The following is a 24,173-nucleotide window of genomic DNA, read 5'->3' as shown; positions in this document are numbered from 1 at the left end:
CTACATCCTTATGATATCATGATGGACATGAGCAGAGACACTATTTTCTGTTTTCCATCAGCTCTTTCCACTCTGACAGCTCCTCTCAGCAGTTGTATGCGAAAGTCTATTGGCATTGTGCTGATGCTACATCGTTACTATAGCAACCAATGTAGACACACTAGATACTGACTATGCTGTCTGAACAAACTAGCAAGATGACATTGAAGAGTCGATTGAAAGGATAGGATTTGAAAACCAAACTGGATACATGTCCAATGTGAATGAAGCGGTTGATTTCTTAAAGGGATAGTTCACCCAAAAATGTGTCTATCATCCTTTACTCACCTTCATGTCATTTCAAACGACTACATGTCATTGTATGACTTTCTTTCTTCAATGAAACAAAGAAAAATATATTTTGAGGAAGTGTTTTTTTTTGTCCATACAGCTGAAGTAAATGAGAATCAAACGTTACCATGTTTACTCAAAATATCTTATGTTGTGATCCCCAGAAAAATAAAAATAAATAAACGTAAATGAGTAACGGATAAGAGTAAATGATATCCATGTGTGAATTAATCCTTCAAAATCCCTCTGTGGTGAAAATCGAGCTTTTAATGTTGTTTATATATCTATGTGGTGTTTTAATATGCTTTAAGAAAAAACATGTACAAATTCATAAGGCAACACCATTGCTGAGTATTTTCTCCTTAAAACTGCAGTGAACCAAAGACAGTCTCAAAAACGCGATTTGAAATCGCTGGGGTTTCTGACGTCACAAACTACCTTGTAACCAATCATGTCAGCATGTGATCATCAACGAGTGGATCTCGGAACTGGTGTTAATGAGAGGAGGCGGGGCTAATTTGCATAAACTTTTAAATATGTCATTTTGTTGATCAAGGTGAGTTAAGGGATAAAATGATTGACTACAGGGGGATTTTAAGTAACAAATTACGACAGTAGTAAAATGTAAGTAAATGTATACATGTAAAGTCTCCTATTTTTTGAAGTAGTCATAACTACACAGTCCTAAAAAAGCAGACAAAAAAAGCTAATCATATTTTTAAAATATTTTCTATGTTTGTATGTAATGTATTGTATGTTTACAGAATGAAAGAAGGTCCGCGCCGAAACGTAAAACGGAACTCAATGCATTAATCCGTAATATAAAGCTTTAGTTTTCTTTTGACTGACGGACAATTTGTTTAGGTGGAGAACATTTCTTGTTAAACAAAAACAGCAAAGCAGAAGTTTGAACCTGAAGTATGACTAGCTTCAGAAAACCTGACAGGAAAGTATAAAGTGAAGAGTTTCAAGTGTGTGTGTGACGTGCTTGCCGTCTGAGCCGTGAGAACAGAGCTTGTTCGCTCAATGCTTTGAGTCAGTGGAATATAATTTAGTTTATGAAAAGCTCTCTCTTTCACACTCCCCATCCTTTTTTTAAAGTCTTAACAGGCATGCGTGATACCACCTAAGCATCTAATAAACGGGGCTTGTTCCTATTTCTCCTATCTAGAGAGAAAGGAGAAAAAGGGACAGACTGGCAGTAATGAAAATGGTTTCCCTTTTGTTCTTTGACTGTGAACAGGAGCAGAAAGGTTGTAATTTAACTGCTGGGAGTGCCATGAAGACATTGGATGTAATAATGGCTTTCGCTATCTAATTTGTGTAGGGATTTGCCTGGACACAGTTGATCTCCATAGGCCTTAATGCTACAACGCCTCTGAACGAGAGAAAGAGAGAGAGAGAGAGGGAGAGAGAGCGAGAGAGAGAGAGAGAGAGAGAGAGAGAGAGAGAGAGAGAGAGAGCAAGAGAGAGAGAGAGAGAGAGAGAGAGAGAGAGAGAGAGAGAGAGAGAGAGAGAGAGAGAGAGAGAGAGAGAGAGAGAGAATGAGAGAAGTGAAGTGAGTTAAAAAAACAGATGGAGTGAAAGTTTTCGGCGATGAGTCTAAATTGACTCTTTACCCTTTCTATTGAAGGACTTGACATACACAATGCAAACGGTTACAACCTGAGATCACATAGACAAGCTTTCAGCTAAATTCAGAGTTAAGGTCAATAAAAGTTCACAATCAAAACTGAATCACAGCAGTAAATTAGAATTTCAGCCTTTGGGTGATATATGCACCATCAGATAAGTTCTATATTAATGTTGCTTGCAGTTCCGATGTTGCTTGGCAACCACATACAGCATGCAGTCAGGCTAATGAACTATATCACTTGCCAAAAGATTTGTTTATTATAATTATTATCCATAAGAAACCATTCTAATTCTTTATTATTGTAAGTATTCTTATTAAAGTAATACATTTAATTAATTATTGGACATTTTTTTTAAATAGTTGCTGTAACCACTTTATGCTTCCCAAATGTCCAAATGGTTGTAGTCGTGCCTAAAAACATCTGCCTTAAAACACTTTAAAAGGTCATTATTTGAGAAATCAAGTTATCTTTGATCTTTTGACATTCATTACTTAACTATAAAAAATACTGTTCAATCAATACTGCACAATCAATCTCTTATTTACGTTCTGTTTGCACTGTTAGTTTTGATGAAATCAAGTTTAAGTTGCTGCCTTAAATTTTTAAGTACAGTCAACTTGGATGTTTAAGTCATTTCAACTTAAATTACATTAAACGGGCGTAAAAATAGTTGAATCTTGTATAGCTTATCAAAAAAGTTTAAAGTTGTTTAGCTTATTTTGATGAGTTGAAGCAATAAAAACATATGTTGTCAAAATCGATTTTCAAAATACGAACAATATAATAGAACATTAATACTAAAATAACACTGAATTAGAGGCACATTTAGTTATTAGTTATAAAAAACCTACACTAACATTATAAGTGCACTTCAGAAAGAAATTCATGACCCCTTTATCTTGTGGCTTATTGCATTATTTTATAATAAATTAGACAAATATCTCAAAATACAGAAATTTATGCACGTAACTTTAAGTGTAATGACAGGATCTCCCAAGATTGAATGCACAAACATAACACTGGATGTTTGACCAAATTTTAAATTAGCAAAGAAAATAGGACAACTGCCAACTCCAGGGAAGCTCAAATAATTTGTGTGTGTGTGTGTTTGTTTGTTTTTGTTATTTGTGAGGACACAAATGTTTTATTAAAAATGTAAGAATGCAGAATGTCTCCTGTGATGGGTAGGTTTAGGGATAGGGGCAGTGTAAGGGGATAGAATATATAGTTTGTCCAGTATAAAAAACATTACGCCTATGGAATGTCCTCACAAATCACAAAAACAAAGCTGTGTGTGTGTGTGTGTGTGTGTGTGTGTGTGTGTGTGTGTGTGTGTGTGTGTGTGTGTGTGTGTGTGTGTGTGTGTGTGTGTGTGTGTGTGTGTGTGTGTGTGTGCGTGCATGCGTCAGGTTTTGCCTACATTCTGAGGACCAAATGTGCCCCGAAGGATAGTAAAACCTGAAATCACCTACACTGAGGGATAGGCCAACAATCCTGACGAGGAAAACAGCTTATTAAACAGCTTTTTTTTTTTATTCTGAAAGTTGGGTTTAAGGGGTAAAGTTAGGAGACCGAATTCACAATTGTAGAAAAATGTATTTGTGTGTGATCAAATATGGCTAATAAATTGTTTTGAATAACAGTCCACATGGCCGAGAGTCGTCAAGCCCAAAGCTGCAGCTTGGACCACCGCATGGACAGGTGTAAGCTGGTAAAAACCAAAAGCTGTTCATCCATCAGTCTCGTAGTTAAATAGTGTATTTTCCTTCCCTGTCCACCTCACTGCAGGACCTACGAACTACACATTTATTTTAGCTCCTGAATTTGCGCCCAGCTGAACTAACTGATAAGCCATAATGCAGTTTGCCAATGTTTTTCTAGTCTGGATATGGAGCTTAGACTTACAGCAGAGCAGATGTGCAGCTCTAGCGCAGCTGCGGCTCTGGGAAATGTATTTACCAGTGTGTTTCTTTGTAAAATAAAAGACAAGTGTCATTGTCTTAAGTCATAAGAACAACAAAGAGGAAGTGGAAGGTCTTCCATTTGTATGAAGGCTAAATTAAAGTACAGTGTTGAATTACAAACTATAAATCTGTGTTCCTAAGTGACAGTCCACTGGTGGTAACCCTCTATCACACCATCTGCCATGCCTCCTGTGCTTATATATATGAGATTATTTCCTTAAGGAGCTTGCGATGCCAAAAGGACTGATGCTTTTAATTGGAACTCAAAAGCAGTGCAAACAAACACATAAAGATGGGTAAAAACGCACACACACACGTGCGTGCTCACACTCACTCACACACACACACGCACGCACGCACAACACACTCTCACTCACACACACACACACACACACACACACACACACACACACACACACACACACACACACACACACACACACACACACACACACACACACACACAAACACACACTGGTGCTCTCGGAAAGCAGCAAGTTCTGTGATCCAGAGGCAGGCAACAGCTGTTGGCAAATAATGTGAGGTAATGTGTGACTTTATAAAATCGTTAAAAAGGCAGTTCAGTAAATAGTCAGAGTGTCAAACAATTAACTGAAACAAACTCTGTTATACAATACTGAGAATTTAGCTATATAAAGAATTGTATACACGCTGGCCCCGATTTACTAAGATCCCTTAAAAAAGAGTGATAATTTGCTTGTGAAATCTATCAGACATATTGCTTGTTGCATAATTGACTTATTTAAGAATAAATAAATATGTATATATAAAATAAATAAATTAATAAATAATAGATTTCTGGTCACACTATGTATTCTCATTTCTGTCTAAATAACAGCATAGTGCACAACACCACTTCTAAAATTACTTTCAGGATTTATAAATCCTGTGCGATAAATCCAGTGCCATTTAATCCATTTGCACTGACACCGGTCTTCATTTTGCATGTTTGAAGGCACACCACAAATTACATTTTCTTTAAGTCAATCTCATAAGTCAACCCACTTCATGTGTTTGAAAGACACAATCCTCAATAAACTTCATAAAAAATTTATCAAAAAAAATTTGAAACCATTTTTCGCAATCTAACCACCTCAAATAACCCCTTTTACATTATTTAGTATCTATATTATCCATTTTTCCTCCCTGAATTTTACTTCTACTATCCTTGGGTTTATTTGGTCCTCACAATGTAGGCAAAAACCTGACCCACACACACCTACACTTAAACACACTAAAACCTACCATAATTGCAGAGGCAGCACCTACTGTATCATATCATTGCCAATCTACAACCAGCATCTCTATCCCACAATGCTAACATGATGGTAAGGGTTTGGACAGAGGCAGCCAAATTGGACGTTTCACCTCACTGCATGACTACTGGAGAGCCACTCCAATGCCGGACCTATTAGCAGGACAGATATAGCTCTCCTGGGAAGATGGAGAGAGAGAGAGAGAGAGAGAGAGAGAGAGAGAGAGAGAGAGAGAGAGAGAGAGAGAGAGAGAGAGAGAGAGAGAGAGAGAGAGAGAGAGAGAGAGAGAGAGAACCTAACAGAGGCTGTAATTTTACCCGGCATACTATGAACTGTATTTTTATAGTTATCTATCTTCATTTCTGTCAACTGGTTTTGGATCACACCCACATTAACCTCAGCTATTAAGTTCCTCTTATTCGCGCCTTAGCGCTGTATTAAAATCTAATACTCAAGACTAATGCATTTCTTACCATGGCATTTTTTTAACATTATGACAGGCTAACAGGAGGGCCCATTTGAGACAGATATGCAGAATAAGAAGCTATGCCAAGTCCCCCGGGTGGCGGCATTCATTACTGTATTGTATTTAAAAAATACAAAAGCGCTGAATAAGATATTGATCAAGTGGACTGTGAAGCTGCCTGCAGAATTGCAATAACGGTGTAGAAATCATTCACTGCAATTCATTGCATCCAAAATAATGTTTTGATATATTACATGACTCAAAAAATCATTTCCTTATTTAGTTTTTCTAAATTACAGATTACACACTTTTTAATCTTCCCCCTTTTTTCCATTTTTGAGAAATCAAGAAAGACATCTGTGTTTCATTTGTCTCTGTGTGTGAACTAAAAAGCAGCATTGTGTTGTCTGTCACTAAATTTGATGTTCTAGCCGATGTGCTCTGTGATTTGGCTGTTACACAGCTGAAGCTTCTCTTTCGCTGTTTTTTCCCCGCCGTGCACCTGATGGGTTTGAACAATTTGCTCGGCTGGCAGAAAAAAGCATAATCAATCGGGAGATTACAGATAAAAGGCTTTAAAACCAGCCGACCAAGGCACTTTCTACTACAACAATTACACCTAGGCCTACCTCAGGTAGCGGCAATTAAACTGCTAGAGAGTGAGGGGGTAGAAAGAATGAGAGAGAGACAACGAATAGCAATGGACAGATAGAATTTGCAGTGGAGATGATTCAGGTGAAACATTGCAAAGGCACTCGGGGGCCATATTGGTAATGCTTCTTGAGCAGCCATCGTTCAAAAGGTTGGGGTCAGTAAGATTTTTTTTTTTCAAGAAATTAATCATTTTATTTAGCAAGGGTGATTTAAATGGATCAAAAACTTGTTTGACAAAAATAATAATAAAAAAAAAATCCACAACAATATTAAGAAGCACAACCATTTTCAACATTGATAATAATAATAATAAAAAATCTTTAGCACCAAATCAGTATATTAGAATGATTTCTGAAGGATCATGTGACACTGAAGACTAGAGTAATGATGCTGCAAATTCAGCTTTTTCATCACGAGAATAAATTATATTTTAAATTATATTCAAATATAAAACTGTTATTTTAGATTGTAATATTATTTCACAGTATTACAGTTCTTACTGCACTGTTTGATCAAATAAATTCAGCCTTCACACAAAGAACCCAAAATAAATGTTTCTGATTTTGCCCTAATCGATAGATTCTCAGCTTCAACGTCCTTATTCTCGACTCACACAGAGAGCAAGAGGGAAAACACGATGGTCGTTCTCCTTGATTGGTGGGCTAGCTTGCCTGTCTGCATTTTGTGTGAAACCAACCAATAGATGCGGTTGAAATCCCTAAGTACCCTCCCATCACCTCACAGTGAGGAAAATACCAGTAGACATGGAGAGAGAAGCTTGATATGTAGTAGGAACTTATTTTAGTCCTATTATATATATATATATATAGAGAGAGAGTATTATAATATATATATATATATTTTTTTTTTTTTTTAGTCCCTCTAACATTTGGTGAAGGTAGAGTCACAGACAAAACTTGTACTAAAAACGATTTTTTTTAAAATGTCACTTTAGTCAATTATTACTCATTATGTACTATTTTATTCATATATTACACTATTTTTGTGACTTTGGGAAACCCATTTCAAAGACCAAAATAATTCGTCCACATGAGTAATGGTATGTTTCCACAGGAGATTTGAAGAATTTCAAAAATCTGACTTAAAATGTTAACCTTTTAGAGCCAGATTATCCCTCTCTCTCTCTTTACACAATGCTCTAGGACAAGTGGTGAACTCACCAGTAAGAGAGCTGGGTTTTCTCTGCGCATTTTGATATAAAACATATGGGAGTATGCTATGTAATTGCCTTTAAAAGGTGAATTTAATAAGATATGTAAAATTGAAGGAAAAAGTGAAAAAATGCCCTTAGACCTCAGAGGGTTAACTGATAGACTGGACTTCTAGCCACATATTGTGCATTGCGATTTCTCCCATTCTTTTTTTATAGGAGTGGTCTGTCCTAGGGATGGACGATAAGACCTCAAATCAAAATCTTGATTAATTTAACATCTTACCTCGATTACGATTAATGAACAACTATTTTGTTTTTTTGGTTCTTTGGATGCGTTTGTGTGCCACAATGCATCAGCACAATAGTTCAATATAATGATACAAATCCAATGATCTAATTGCTTCAATGTTCAAACTGGCAAGCCTTAAAACACAAATATTTGACAAAGTTTAGTGAATACGCACGTGAAAGTGATCTGGCTTCAAGGCTCGCGCGTTGTCAGAAACATGATGCGGGCCACGCGGCTCGGCTCTTTGTGTCACAGAAAACATCTCGCGAGCACTGAATGAGATGTTTTTCCATAATTTTGTTCTTGAATGGTGTAAAATCGATTACTTTTGAATGAATCGTCCAGCCCTAGTCTGTTCTCTCTTTTGTATACTATTTCTGGCCTCAAAGACAGGCCTAGAAACCATATGGTCTAGCAAGCCAAAAATAAACAAAAGCCTCCCCATTTTAGCAACATAGACAGTGAGTTTATACCAAACAAACCACCAAAGATAAAGTCCCAAAATACAAGAGTAATGGTAATGAAAGGACGAACTGAAACTAGTTCGAAAAAAAGAAGATATAGAGAAAATGTCTCGAATTCTCTTTAGTAATGAGGTGCGCATAAGCTGACAGCTGTAAAGCAATCTGTCATCAAAACCACAGAGTTCAGCCAGTCCCACACAAAGGCCAAGGACATAGAGGTCTCCTTCATTCACTATTTCATCTTCATTCCTCCATCTCTCTAACACTCACCTCCTTTGCTGCTTTCATTCCTTTAGTTTAAGCCATCAACCGTTATTCATGGCGAAGATTGAGGGGGGGCGGGGGGTGGGTGGGGGGTGGCAGTAAGCAGAGAGAATAAGAGCAACATTCAGCAAAAACACCCATATAAAGTATTGACTTGTGCGTATGCAGAGCCAGCATGTCCTATAGGTGATACACGATGTCGGCTACGGCCTTGACATGACGGAGGAGGAATTGTAAGAAAGTCTGGAATAAATGAGTCAATCACGACGCCTGATGAGAAAACTCTTATTAAGTAAACCACACTGAAAGAGAGCATGTGTCGTAACTGCGACTATAAAGACTATAAACTATAATTTATTTGATTAAAAATACAGTAAAAATACATTTAACAAAATAATGGTTTATTTTTTAGCATTTTAAATCTCATTTATTTCTGTTATGGCACAGTACCCCTTTACTCCAATCTTCAGAAATCATTTTAATACACTAAACTCTAATTAATAAATTTGCTTATTGTTTTCAATGTTGAAAATTGTAATACATTTTTTTTCAGGATTCTGTGATGAATATAAAGTTCAAAAGAACAGCATTTATTTGAAATAGAAATCTTTTGTTACATTAAAAATAGCTTTACTGTCACTTTCGATCAATTTAATGCATCCTCGCTGAATAAAAGTATTAATTAAAAAAAACTCTTACTGACCACAAACTATTGAATGGTAATTTTTTTTTTTTTTTACTCTACTTTGCCATTCCTGTTTTCATTTGTCCAAACCTATTTAAATGTTTTGATTGAATTGCTGTATAATAATAATAATAATATAATTATACCTGCAGTTTTGCATATGTGTGTGTCGTGATGCATGTGTATGTGTGTGTCGGCACCTCAGGTCTAGCCACTTTGAGTCACGCTCATGGCTCTCGACAGGAGGGGAGAGTGTGTTTTTGCGAACGCATTCATGTAAGGCAGCCGGAGGAATAATGTCTGCTGTCTAAACAGTGACCGTCACCATTACTGTTGTCAAGATGATTTCGTCAACATATTTCTACATCGCTTCAACCATATGGTCCTTTCTTTCGTTTGCACTAACACCACACAAACACAGTAAAACAAGCATTAAATACTAAAATAAAGAAGTTCCCTGGTCCACAGAGAGTTTTCGCATCCTTTTCAAGTTATTCAAAGTGCTTGCATGAGCCATATTATTATCCATTATGGTGCATTTGCAGAAATCTTGAATGGCTGCACACTATTTGTACCAGCTTACCGTCTGACAAAAGATCACTGGCAAAAAAGTAAAATTTGCTGGCCTGGAAATACAGACCCTGCTGGCCTGTACATATCCTATTCTCGTGCAAAGTGCAGAGTAAACGGAAAAACTGAACCCAGTGCCACATCTTGTTTCCACACAGCATTGTGGGCGAGTGTGCTTTGAGTGCAAAACATATACAGCTTGAGTTTAGGACAGGACTGCCCTTTAAGCGCAGACTCTGCAAGGTTTTTTTCTCCCTCCTTTCCGAGCGCTCTCTTTCTCTTCGTCTCTAAACGAATGTAGAAATGATCAGCGCAGGTGTTATTTTCCAGTTGCCCTAGCAGCTCTGCAGGTGGACTATATGTTTGTCACTCAGTACATTATATCCCGCACATGCGCAATGCTTTATAATGCAAGGCTCTATAACAGCATCAATTCAATAGCAAAAACATAAAATTTAAAAACTGCCCCCCACAGAGTCAAATGTACATGAAAAAAAGGTCTGTCTATACAGCAATTCCCAGGGCAAGCGCCTCATCTTTCACAAACAGCCAGACCGAACACGTGTGAACCGTACAATAGAACCGCAAGGGGTGATTGACCGAGTCGAGAATGATTGAACGAGCATGCTGGGAAAATGTGCCAGCTCTGAAACTCCAAACAGATCCGAGGGAGCAGAGGTGAATCTTCAGTAATCACTAACAAAGATTGGGTTCACCGTGTCAGTCTACAGACCTGAAAGTATGCAATGTAAATTTCAGAAAAAAAAGGTACATCTGCTACCGCAGCGACGCTCTGGTTGGATGGAGTCACAAGTGTTTGTGGACCAACATTGAGAAACAATAATCACATTTGAGATCTGGCACATTCAGAGTCATGCAGAGCTGTATCAGGGAACATATTTCTCAAGTACTCACCATAGCCAGATGACAGCAGGGTATCTGAAAGTGAGAGAAAACAGAGAGTTGGTTAGAAGAAGAAAACAACTTTTATACACAACATAGATATTAACAAGTAGTACAATCAATCGACAGGATTCAGCACAACAAACCTTGGAAACATATACACACAAGGTTTAACATAACACTTTAAGACACTAGTAGAGACAGATTCAATTTCCAATAAAGTGCTATTATGGCTGGCCGATTGAGTCATTGGAGTCATTCATTCAGCCAATTAATTCAAAAACACTGATTCATTCAAGTCAAGTTATTTTAAATGAATGAGTCATTCAATCCTTTATTTAACCAATTTGTTGAAACACTGATACATTTGTTAAAAAATTAAATGATTGCCTTTATTAGTCTTTTGTATCATTCACTCAATCAATTAAATCAAACGAAGCCTGTCTTTATTAGTCTTTTGAATCATTATTCAAACCGATTTGTTTAAAAACTCTGATTCATTCAAATGAATGTAAATAAGTGAGCCACCGAGTCATACAGTCAACCAAAGATTTATTAAATTGACTGTAAATATAAGAGAGTTGTTGAGTAATTCAATCAGACGCCTTGTTCAAAAACAGATTAATTCAAGTGACTGTTAATATGAGTTGTTAAATCATTCATTCAACCAATTTGTTCAAGCACATCTATTTGTTGAAAAATGAATCAAGTGACTGTCTTGTTAAACGAAACACTTGGAGCCGCAAATAGTTGATTCTGATTTGGCTTTGTTTGGAACTACTGTTAGAGAAGCAAAACTACACAAAGTAACTAGCAACATTTATTTAGTTTTATTAAACCAGTAATATTAACTTCTTGCCAAATTATAGCCGATATTAAGAGTAGCACTCTTGCTTGTGTGATATTGCTTAATAGTATAATACTAACAACTGAGAATAACCCTGCGCTTGAATGCTCAAACAGCTCTTCCAAGGCTTTTCCCTTTAATTTCTGTTGTATATTTTCAAAGTTCCACCTCACTCTCTATGCAGAATAGGAAAGGGGAATTGAATTTTCAACCAGCCAGCCCAAATGACTACATCTTCTTTGGGTTGAAATAATGTTTTGTCTCAAAGTTCATGCATTACTTCACCTGCGAGTACGCAATCCATGTTTCAAAACTTCTGCATGTGGAAAATCACACACAGACAAAATACGGAGTGCTGTAGGTCTTCCAAACAATGTTCCTTTATTCTACATGAATAACAATTTCTCATTTATTCAGCATCTCATCCCCCACTGCTGCGAATTCAGGCAGTTCCTTTCTCCTCCCCAAGGCTTCACGCAGACTCATTGGCACACAATCTGGGCATTTTGGCATGGATGCAGACTCTAACGCTGTGTCTGAACTCTCGCCCATGCCTAAACCTTGTAGAGCTCACCAGGAGATGACTAACAATCACTGTTACGATTTCAAACTCCCAGCACGTACGGGGCAGGCTTAGCCAACTGTAAAACATCAAGGAACTTGCTTCTACTCTGAAAGAAATCTTATACTTCCTTCATTTGAATAATGAACTAAGAAACTCTCTTTCGCTGATGATTCATCCGAGTTGCAGACACATGTTTAGGTTCAATTAAGCAGCACCTGCCCGAAGAAAATAATTGTATAAAACATTTTCAGCATTCCAAGAACCCAGTCAGCCTTTTCTGTCTACACACTGTCTGTGCACTTGAGTCACGAACTCCCGTTATGTGTTTAAATTCACTCTTGCTGGATGACTATACATTCACACGTTCATACATCTTCGAAATGGAAAGGTCATCGCAATTTATTTCTCTCTCTGAAATTACACATTACTCCATTTCTTATTCAATACTGTTTTCGGTCAATGCCTGCATACAGCACGAAATACCCAAAGTAAAGCCATTGTGAATGTTTCCTGTGAACCGTACAGAATACAAGTTCTGCTTTACATCTCGGCACTCGGGTTTTGTATCAGTGTGATAGGGCCTAGAGGTCTCCAAAGATCCTCTGCAACACATTTCTGAGCACATTCTTGTAACAATACAGAGCCAATATAATTAAAATTGTGCTAATGAACAGGCAAATGTACCAAAAAAATGAACGTTTCATTTTAAGTGCAGAAGTAATGCTCTATTCTGCTGGGTCTTGTTAAAACAAGTAGAGGGAGACAGAATGAGAAAGAAGATGATGCAAAGAAATGTATCTACCAACAAAACACTCCCACAACAAAAACATGAATAATTCATTGCACAAATGGCAACAAACAATATTGCGTTCCACATGGATTTCTGTATTAATTGCAGTGAGCGTAGTGAGAAGTAGAAATTTCCATGTTCCTCCATGTCTTTCTCCCTACTGGAGACAAAGCTGGAAAGTTGTCTTCATACAAATTAATTAGTTGTCTGATTATGAAAAACAACAATGGACTTTATTGTTTTTGTTTGTTTTGATTAATTATTACTAATGGATTGTGTGCAGCATAACAATGAGGTAAAACGCTCTTGATTGCTTAAATAAGCAGAAGTGCACTGCTGAAGGTTTAGGTCGTCAAAAGCAGTGACAGTGAAAATGAACATGATTCTGGGGATTGTTTGCATTATTTGAGCTTCTCTAGGGATGGAACATACATTGTTTTAATGTTTATTGTCACTATATTAATTGGAGATTTGAACCTGAACCTGCCACATCAGCACATGTGTTTAGATCCTTTCTCCAAATTTGGATAATGTATTCAGCCACAAAAAATCTCAACTGGATAAATTGCCTAAGTCAGAGTGGAAAAATACAGCGTGTTTGCTTTAGTAAATTGCTGTTGTCTATTACTGATTATTTATGTGCAACAGGATTAAGCCAATAAATAATATACTTTACGCAAATATGCCAATGTAGACACGACTGAACATATCATTGGACATTCTAAACATGTGTTCTTGTGCTGGTGGAAATAAGCCTCAATTTAAATAATTTTCTTTTTTTTCTCCGACAGTATTTGACCCTGCCAGCTGGCCATAGAAGAACACATTTTGTTAATGCCTGAAATAGCGACCGTTGTGGCAACCCTAAAGGTTCAATTACATTCTATTGTCAATTGTGTATATGAAGCGCAGCTCACACAGAAGTCCCTTTCAAATCAAGCAACTCTCTATTGGTCAACACTGCGAATTCATGTGACAAAATTGGCGATGAGAAATCAGCCTAGGATAATCTTTCACCCTCACAAAACAATTCAGGTCGTGTGAATTCCTATTGAAATCAATGGATTATGCCCACAAAAATTCAATGAACAAAAGTAAATGCACCAACAACTCCATCATAAGAATGCACTTTGCATTTGCGTTATAAATTCCCATCTGACACATTTTGGAACGCAACAACAACTGCATGAAAACATAGCATTTGCGTTTTATGTGCCTGCATATAGTTTGTTTCTGGCCTTAACCTGTTGAAAAAAACAACACTGTTTATCACTATGTGTTTTGTTTTAAGATGTGTCTGTGCTGGTGTCCCCAACCAGGCTTCTTAAAGGGATAGTTCAACCAAAAATGAAAATTCTGTCATCATTTACTCACTCTCAAACTGTTCCACACCTGTATGAGTTTCTTTCTTCTGTTGAAGATATTTTGAACAATGTGTTTAACCAAACAGTTAATGGTCCCCATTCACTTCCGTAGTGTTTTTTCTCCATTATATAGAAAGTCAATGTGGCCCTTTAACTGTTTTGTTACCCACATTCTTCAAAATAACTTATTTTATGTTCAACGGAAGAAAGAAACTCTTACAGGTTTGGAACAACTTGAGGGTGATTAAATTATGACAGAATTTACATTTGTGAGTGAACTATCACTTTAACTAGCCTAACCAGCACTGGTTGTGCTGGGGAACTCCAAGAAAATGCATGCTAGTTTTGTCCAAAGGGTATGCTTTATGTTATCTACGATATGTTGTAAACCCGGGAGAGTTTGATCTTGAGAATCTAGCTTTTAGAAAAATCCGAGGGTAGAAGTGCAAACCATCTTCTGAACTGAAGTCCAAAGTGACCAAAGAATATCACTTTCAATCTAATAACGAGGCTCAGTAGGTCTAAAGCCTCCATGCATCATCTCATATCTCTAAACCTTTTCAGTTTTAGGCGCAGCCTCTCACTGTCATGTGACACACCATTAAAGAGGTAATATCCTTTAGGTGTGACATGGTTAAATCCGGCCGCGTGCAACCGTAGAGCAGATCAGGAGGATTTCACACATTCAGCGAGGTAATCGAAAAGAGTCTCCACAAACATACACACACACATGGCAGAGGTAACGGAACAACAGAGGGATGCACGTACAGCACAAACAGATTGTGAGGGTAATTCAATTTCCTGCTGCAGCACTGAGGCTCAAATGGTCTCCATCAGTGGTTCAATCAGCGGCTGGTTCTGTAATTTCCCCAGCTGGACTCTGACCTCGCCTCCTGCATTCAAGGGATGCACCCGGGCCAGTGCCGATACTCCAGCAAAATACTAAAGTACAGAACTAGCACTTTAGACGATACAGTAGAATGATGTGATAAGACAGCACATGCTCTGTTAAACCTGTTGTTGCTAAACAAAGGAAGATACACCCTTTACAACACAGTTAAAGGAATAGTGTTGAAAAAAGACCTGTGCAAAAGTGTAATACTAAAGTGCTGAATAGTTGTAGCAGGGAATGGATGCACTACTGTTGTATTATTTTTTTTAACCACATTTCCAAAGAGAGACTTGAGGAGGCAAAGTCCTCAAACTTTTTTTTTTTTTTTTTTTTTTGTATGAATAAATGAAATGTAAACTCATGCCCCAGTTACACTAAATGTTGTCACATTTTCCTGGTTAAATAAACATCACATAAAAACATAATACTTCTATTTTGTATTTTGTACAAGAGGCGGAATTTGTCGCATTAACCCATCATATCCAATCATAGCGAGATGGAGGGATTGCCTCATCTCACGTGACTTTACCTCATTCATTCTCAATGAACCCCCATCAAACTCACTGGACACTTTAGCGGGTCTGTAAAAACCCAATTGGCTCAGGGGAGGCAAGAGAAGCGGACTGTGGGTGTCACTTGGGGTGGATACTGTTACTTAAGTGGTTTATACACTTTTTAACGTCACATTTTGTAATATTTGTGTTGTTTTATTTTTGAAATATGGGTTATTTTCTTATACATTTTTTTTTTTTTATGAGGAGGCACTGCCTCCCTTGCCTCCTCAGAGGAAATGCCCAATGCATACATATTTTATGATGCCTGGCAATTGCGTTTAATACAACAGAACTTAACAGTAATGTGATTAACAAGTTGAGTTATTAAATTATTAAAACGAATTTGTGCTGAAATATACATCACATACTAACATAACCTGCTTTAATCATTAAGGTGCATAGAGACTACACTATTAAAAGCCTAATAGTCAAATTTGACATTGTGATTTTCAGCACAAAGGGCTAACTAGACACAACTGGTGCTGATCCAGACTTTTGGATTCAATAACTTCTGCAAATTAATAGAACATAGACGTCTGACCATATGGCTCTCTGATTTTTGGACGAAAGTAAGCATAAATTCTTGCAAAGCTACGATGCTCATAATATGCCTGCTTTGCAGGAGCAAATTAATGCACTGCTGGTAAGATATTATTCTTTTTTGGGTAAGAAACTGCTGATGAACAATATTTATGAGTAAATCAACTGAACCTCATGTTATTAAGTTTCATCTATGGATGCAATATCACGCTCCCTTAGTACATTTTTCAAGATCTAAGAAAAATGTGAGATAAGAGATACATTTTCTTGCATCAGTGTTGACTAGTGGCCAAAACAGAAATGCTTTCCTCATCTCCTCAGGAGAAAATATTTGTATGTTTTGATGTCCGTACAGCATATCTACGCATTCTGGCAACACAAAATATTTCCACTCGTTTTTATATGTGCTTGAATGTTTGTTTTTATGAGAGTGTTCTACATGCGTATCATTGACTAATTAGAAATGAAGGGTAGTCAGCCACAGTTTGTGGCTAATCACATGGTGCCAAACCAGCACTAACTGGTAACAGATTTTATTTTATTTTTTAAATGCAGTGCCCTTTGTGCTGTTAAAGAATAGAGAGATGCAAAAATGCATCTGTGTTTGAAAGGTATTTTGGTAGATATGTCAGAAAAGAATAAGCTCAAAGAAACGGGGGTTAACACATGCGTTTACACACACTGCAACACAAAATTCTCTTGACTACCAACAGAAAGAGATCTCCAAGGGTTAGTAGGGGTCCAACAGCTTCATCAGCAGATTTTGTTACACATAATCATTCACTGGTTTTTCACTCATTGCCTGCTGTTCTGACAAACATTCAAAAATTGGATGAGAGTTACTAGTTCTGCAGTCAAACATCTTATTGTCACTGTTATTTTAAGTCACCTAGTAAAGTAAAGTCGATGATTTTGTATTTATCCACAGCAAAACACCACTTACACTGCTTTTAAATATAAAATAACCAAGGTTGGTATTTAAAATGTAAAAAATGGTCTAGTTCCCCATCAAAAAAAAAAAAAAGATTAGTATAATTATTTATAACTTTCTAATTATTCTAGTTATTTTATTAAACAACAACAAATAACAATAATTTATAGATATTTTATATTAAATATATATTCTAATACATATTACTGATAATAAAAACAAACAAATAAATAATATTACTTAACTTTCGAATTATTATTATTTTATTTAAAAAACAACAACAAATAACAATGTATAGATATTTCATAATAAATATATATTCTAATATATAATGATGATGAGACTAATAATAAACAAATAAACAACTTAATAAATAATATGAAAAACTGTTTTTAAATAATAATAATTATTATTATTATTATTATTATTAAACACACACACACACACACACACACACATATATATATATATATATATATATAATTTCAATTATTATTATTATTTTATTAAACAACAGTACATAGATATTTTATATTAAATATATTCTAATATATCTTAATGATAATAATAATTTATTTTTGTTTTTAAATACAGTTATTATTATTATTATTTCCTTTCAGGACCACTATCGTCAAGACAATTGACAATTAGCATACAGTTAGAATTGGCGTTATGGTTCTGTTCTGGGCGAGAACTCCCTTTGCATTCATGCAGCCTAGGATGGATAAGAGCAGGGAGACCAGCAATAACCCCCCTTAGGGTAAACAGAACAGAACCAACATGAATGTATTGCAGATATCATTAATGTCAATATTTTAATGTCCAAAATATTTAGAGAATTTAGTCTTATTCAAAGGGGAATCAGAATGCCAAATCCTGACTGGACGAGAGGGGGAGCTGGGGATGGAGGAGGGTAATTAGCTCCTGAGAAACGCGATAGCTGCTGATAATACTGAAGTAGCTTATATATGCATGCAGTGATAGGCGTCGTATTCCTATAGGTAGATGTGGACCAGCTGCGAGTCAGCTGACGCGAGCTTGACTAAAGTGACCTGCCAGAACTCCAGGTTTACTGTCATTGTAAGTACACTGTAAGCAAGCTTTACATTTACAATAAACGCATATACATAATTCAACATCAGAAATGTATCATGTTTGCTCATCAATATTAATTGTGAGACATTCTGTCCATTAACTGATTTTGCTGAAAGGCAGATGTTAAGTAAGCACATACTACAAATACAGCTCACCCTATTTATTTATTTGTGCCTTGTGAATTCAAGTGATGGCTCTGCGATTACCACTTACAGCTTGAACTGGCATTTTACACAGCCAGCAAAGCAAAACAAAACTCATCAAATATAATGTTCATCTCCCAAATCATGAAGCAATGGATGAACTTCTCAAATTGGGGAGTAAACAATCTCCCGGTTAAATTGGTTGCTAAGGTTGATCGTTATAACATCAGTTAGTGCTCAAAGTAAAACAATGAAATGGTGTCTCTGTGCCGGGTATGTTAAGGGCCCACAGTCAGTAAACAATTGCACATACATGCATATTCCGTCTTATTTCTGTGTCTCAGTCACTTTCTCTCTCCCTGCCCTGTCTTTTCTCTCTTCCTTCATCATGCAGTCGGAGCCTGTGGGCACAGTGTGGGAGATAGTGCAGTAAGCTCTCCTCTCCTCTCTCTAATCTCATTTCCCACTGCCTGGATTAAACAAATGTCTGTCATTACCGCTCACTGGTGGAGGGAAGGAGGGTTTAGGGTCCACAGGAGCGGCAGAGAAAGAAGGGAGGGTGGGAGTGACAGAACGGCAGAGAGAGAGAGACAGAGAAATGGAAAATAAAAAAAGCAAGAGCAGGTACTAAAGAGACCATCAAATGAGGAACCCAGGGAGATAGCGAGAAATTGAGACAAAATAAGAGCGAGTGATGGAGCGAGAGAGTGAGAGGGAGATATTTTAAGAGCAGTCTTCTCTTACTTTCGACAAACCACTCACTCTAACCATGGCCGCAGCCATAACAGGACCAAACAGAGCTGGATAGAGCTGCACAACATTGAAAAAACTGACATTGCGATATACTTTTTCTGCCATATATAAAAAGAGTTCTAGAATGAGTGGGGTGATTTTGTTAGAGAGTGTGAAATAAAAATAATTTAAAGAAAGAAAGAAAGTTTTTTTTTGTTGTTGCTGTTTTTCATTGTCTGATGTTTGAGTGCAGACCATCCTTTTAGGGCAGAACAATCTAGGAATTTATTTTTAGTTGTTTTGTTTTTTTATCTCTTTCCCCGTCAGCCGGCAACCGCCAGAGTTTTTGATCATTTTTACAAAAATGGCATGGCCCCCAAAAAATTTAGTTTTATGAATAACTGAACATGCAACACATCAAAAGACAGAACATAACCTCTTTAAAACAGTGGCGGATGCAGAACGTGACAGATGGGTGGGCCTGGATTAAGTCGAGGTGGGCCTGAATCTAGGGTTTAGTATGCTATATTTATGGAGATGAGAAATAAAAACCGCACTGTACAGCTATGATCAGCTGTTCGGCCGAGCTTTCGAAGTTGTTAATACGGAAAGACCGATGCTGACCGGTTGTTTTTTGTCAAATGACCTTGCGGCACTCTCTGAAAAGTTGAGATGTTTTTCATCTCGCCGCGACATATAGGCGCGCCTGGAAAAACGAGCGCGCTGCAGCCTGCACCACATGCGTATGGCAACTGCAAGCAGTGTTGCCAGATTGGAAATGTCCAATTATCGTACCAGGAGTTCAAAATGATCTATTTGGAAGAACATTATCGTACACGACGTAAACGTGAAGAATACAGCTATTTATCCCAACATGTAGGATGGATTAGATGGAGCAGTGTTGACGTGCGGCCGGGCGACATGTGTGGTGCCTGTGTGTGTGTGTGTGTAGGCTATAGGCTACGTGCTTGCGTGCAGGCAGGTGAGCCTGCAAAATGATTCTGGGTCAGAGAGAGAAGCGGTAGGATGTGTGTTTGGACGAACGACTGAAAACTCTGAAATTATCTTACATTATGGGATTTTTTTCATTATTTGATCGTACATCGTACAGAGGTCAAAATTATCGTACAAATACGATAATTATCGTCCATCTGGCAACACTGATGGCAAGCTAAAGTATTCATAAAGCATGCGGGACGCGCGATTTGCCATAAAAGCGCGCGTTCTTAACGTGCACTTTGTGGTCACGGAAAACGCGCGCCAGAAATTTGTGGTTTTTGCATTAAAAAAATAAATAAATAATGTATGAAACTTTATTGTAAAGTGTTACCGGAATTTCAACTGGAAAATTTGCGAGATGTGTCTCGAACGAAGGGATTAAGGGACTGTCCGAGGTGCTGAAATAAAAACGCGCATTTTCCGTGACCACAAAGCACACGTTAACAACGCGCGCTTTTATGACAAATCGTGAGTCCCTTGGCAGTCGAAACGCATGCGTTTGACGAGTCAATCAGATGCCTGACCATGTCTTTCACGACCGCGTCGCTTCCATTATGAGCGCGTAGGCCTACATCTGAAATAACAAACTTGAGCGCGCAAAATACGCGATATGTGAACGGGCCCGTCTTTGTCTTTCCAAGACACGGTGTTCATGTGAACAATGAGCCTCGTCCCCTCTCCTTGCAAGGGTGTCAAAGTCTGGACAAAATATGTACAGTGACATGACATAACTGCCAGATTCAAACTGTGCGTTCGCGCGTTGGCTGGCGCTGAGCCAGAGATGGACGTGCTCAGGCTTGTCATATATCATATAAAGTGTTCGTCGGGCCGTAAATGGCCAAACTTAATTCATTATTATTATTATTATTATTATTATTATTATTATTATGCAAATTAAAAATTTCGTTTTTATTAATCTGATTGGGTGGGCCACCTGTCAATCTGGGTGGGCACGTGCCCACCCAGGCCCACCCATAAATCTGCGCCTGCTTTAAAATAATAATAATAATAATAATAATAATAATAATAATAATAATAATAATAATAATAACGGTTTTATTCTAGCTTCATTCATTCTTTTTTATCAACACTTTAATGTGAGTACGTTTCATAAAAAAAGCAACATTTTGAGAAAAAAAGCTGAGAAAATCCAGTTTTTGGTTAAAGACTACATCTGGATCATATTCAGAATGATCAACAAAACATAGATGGAGTAGATCATGTCCATCAACACCCCCAAAGCTTCACAGTCCTATAGCTCGTCCTGGGTCGACATTTCATTCAGTAACATTAGGCAATTTTGATATGTTGATGATCGCATTATTTTACATAAGCATATGGTTACATATGATTTTCCTTGTTTCTGCATCTCCTTCGCCTGTGTTTTTATCTAGAGATTCTGATGTGTAATAGCGCCCCCTACCGTATAACAGTGAAAACACGGAAAGCCAGAAAATTCCGTCAATGGCGGAGAAAGAGTTAAGTTAGGATTACTCTAACAGGATTAGGATTACTAACACAACTGAACAGTTTAAACATAGTTTAAATAGATTTAAAAATGTATTATTCATTATAAAATATTAAATATAAACATAACTAAAAGTTCAAGATTTGTGAAAAATGCAGAGAGCGGGATGTTTTTAAAATGTTTTTTTTTTTATTCATGAAAATAAATCACGAACCACAGGGTATTTCGCGCAGCTGTTAAATGAACATTTATAGACTAATTATGAACTTTAATGAAACAATATCGGAACATTTTGAAAAATAATATTTTAATCCATTTTTACATCTTATGCCTTGTCATTTCCTTATTGGGAAGCACTCATACTCATTAAATATATTACATTTACATTATAAACACATATGTTTGAGCAGATTACCTCTGTACCTGATTACATAATCAGGGGATATTTGTTTTCGATTTGAATTGGTTGCAATAGAAGCCAAACATGAACATCATGTATTTAATATGAATATGGTATAAAGCACATTATATAGTATAACTGTAAAATTACAATACTAATATTTATGTCTTAATAAAGTTCAAGACATAGACCTTCAAATGTTAGACCTTTTATTTTGCCAGGTTTACGCCAAATGGATGCAAGCACCGCCAATTTCCGAGTGAAGCTCGGCACTTTGCATGCGGTCAGATCATGCATGTGTGTGGAAAAGCAATGTCATTCTGGAACTGGTAGGGTATTTATTTTTTTAATTAAATCCTGGTCTGCCTGATTTTGAAATCACACTAAGCCATATCATGATATCAATGTTATTTTGATAAATCGTGCAGCCCTGGCACAGAATAGAAAAGAGACTGAAACTAAGAAGAAAAGAAGAGGTGACAGTAAGACAGAGAGCGAAACGACAGTCTCCCCCCCCCCCCCCCAACACCTCCCCAACCCCGTCCCCCCCCCCCCCCCCGGTCGCTAAGAAATATTGCCAGCATGTGGTAACACTGCATCAGAAGACCCAGTGGCAAGCCTTCCACCATCATCAACCAATCCAATGTCTTTTTCATTGAAAAGAAAGCAACTCTCCCACTATCAGCACGTAAAGAGCGGTTATACACTCAAGGTGCACCTAAAGCCCAAAGGGGGTCTGTTCCACTGCATGTATAGTTAGTCGCTTGGGGTTCATTCCAACATTACCGTCCCCTTTTCACCTGCGGTCTGTTTACAGCCCACTGGTGGAGAGGCGTTGTCAATCCTGATAGAGTTTATATTCCATATTTCAAAACAGACATTTAGATCCACAAAGGGCCCATTGAGGTTGAAATGGTGTGAATCCATTTCACCACAGGGAGGGGGCGGGCGGCATATTCGTCCTCCCCACCTCCGTCTGGTTTATTACACCGCACCTGGCTGGCTGGAGGTCCCGGTTGATGGACCTTTAAGTGTTTAGGACTGCGAGAGCAGAAATAATTTCCCTCCGAGGGAACGCTCGCTCCAGGTCAGTGAAAGGTAGTATGCCCGCATATGACTCACCAGTGGTTTTCTTTTCCGCAGCATTCCAAACACAATGGTCTGTGAAACCAGAAGGAGACACGGAAGCGGAATCATTCGACTTCATTTCGCTATTCAGAACTTGTCGGGGAGTCTAATCAGCAGTAATCTCGTCAACCAAATTACTGACAAAAATGTTTGTTGACAAATGTCTTTTTTGTCAGTGATAAAGAATCGTGGCATGCTATTGACGAAAATATGGTGTGAAGAAACAACACTGAACGATATTAAAGAAGTTTCTTGCTTCTCTGAAACACAAAAAGATTTTATGCAAAATGTCCTTTCTATACAATGAAAGTGGATAGGTATTTAAAATGTTCATTTAAAAAAAGGGATTTAAAAAGTACCAAAACATAAAACAACATAAACGGCTGTTTTTGATTTGATCCAAAATACAGTAAAAACTTGGTCATGCAAGTGCATATCTTCAGAAGACCCTATTAAAATTTTCATACTATCCAGTACATACCAGAAGAAACAAAATTGTTCAACATAGTGTTATGATACATTTTTGTCTTTTTTTGTTTTTTTTTAAGCTTGCAATTTAAAATCCCCAAGCGTCAATAAATGGAAAAGCTGCCTTAGGACATTCCTCCTTTGTGTTTGACAGAAGAAAGAAAATAATACTGGGTTAGAATGGCATGGGGTGAGGGAATGATGACATTGTTTTCATTTTTGGGATGTACTATGCCTTAAACAATGCACTAACAATGTTTTTATAGATTACAGAAACAACTGATCCAAATAATCCAATCATAGCATGTTGCATATTGATTCACTTGATCTGAAAGAGCTGAACACCAGTTAACTCATCCGTTATGATTAGTTTGCTGATACACATCCTTTATACAGTATGAGATTAAATTGCCTATATCCACAACATAAACATAAAATTACAATGTATATGCAATACAACATCTACATTAACAATAAATGCATGGGTGAACTCGCATATTCTGCCTACCATATAACTTAGTTTATCTCACACTGTGAATACATAGTTGCAGTAACAACACACTACAGTATAACACAATAT

The 24,173-nt window shown here is 37.2% G+C and overlaps 1 protein-coding gene across 2 annotated transcripts in view; it reads right to left on the bottom strand.

The window, feature by feature from the left end:
• The window catches only part of cdh4 (cadherin 4, type 1, R-cadherin (retinal)), a 299,509-nt gene that overhangs the window by 160,245 nt on the left and 115,091 nt on the right, over positions 1-24,173 (bottom strand). For both annotated transcript variants that reach the window (XM_077203296.1, XM_077203297.1), the window contains exon 3: positions 10,690-10,713. In XM_077203296.1, the coding sequence (XP_077059411.1) occupies positions 10,690-10,713 (24 nt within the window). The remainder of the gene's footprint in view (positions 1-10,689; positions 10,714-24,173) is intronic.

This window comes from Siphateles boraxobius, unplaced genomic scaffold (genome assembly GCF_051911475.1).
Source record: "Siphateles boraxobius isolate OS27281-9 unplaced genomic scaffold, OSU_SipBor_1 5, whole genome shotgun sequence".
Classification (NCBI taxonomy): domain Eukaryota; kingdom Metazoa; phylum Chordata; class Actinopteri; order Cypriniformes; family Leuciscidae; genus Siphateles; species Siphateles boraxobius.
Note: the sequence above shows the minus strand (reverse complement) of the source record. Positions and strands in the feature narration are given on the sequence as shown.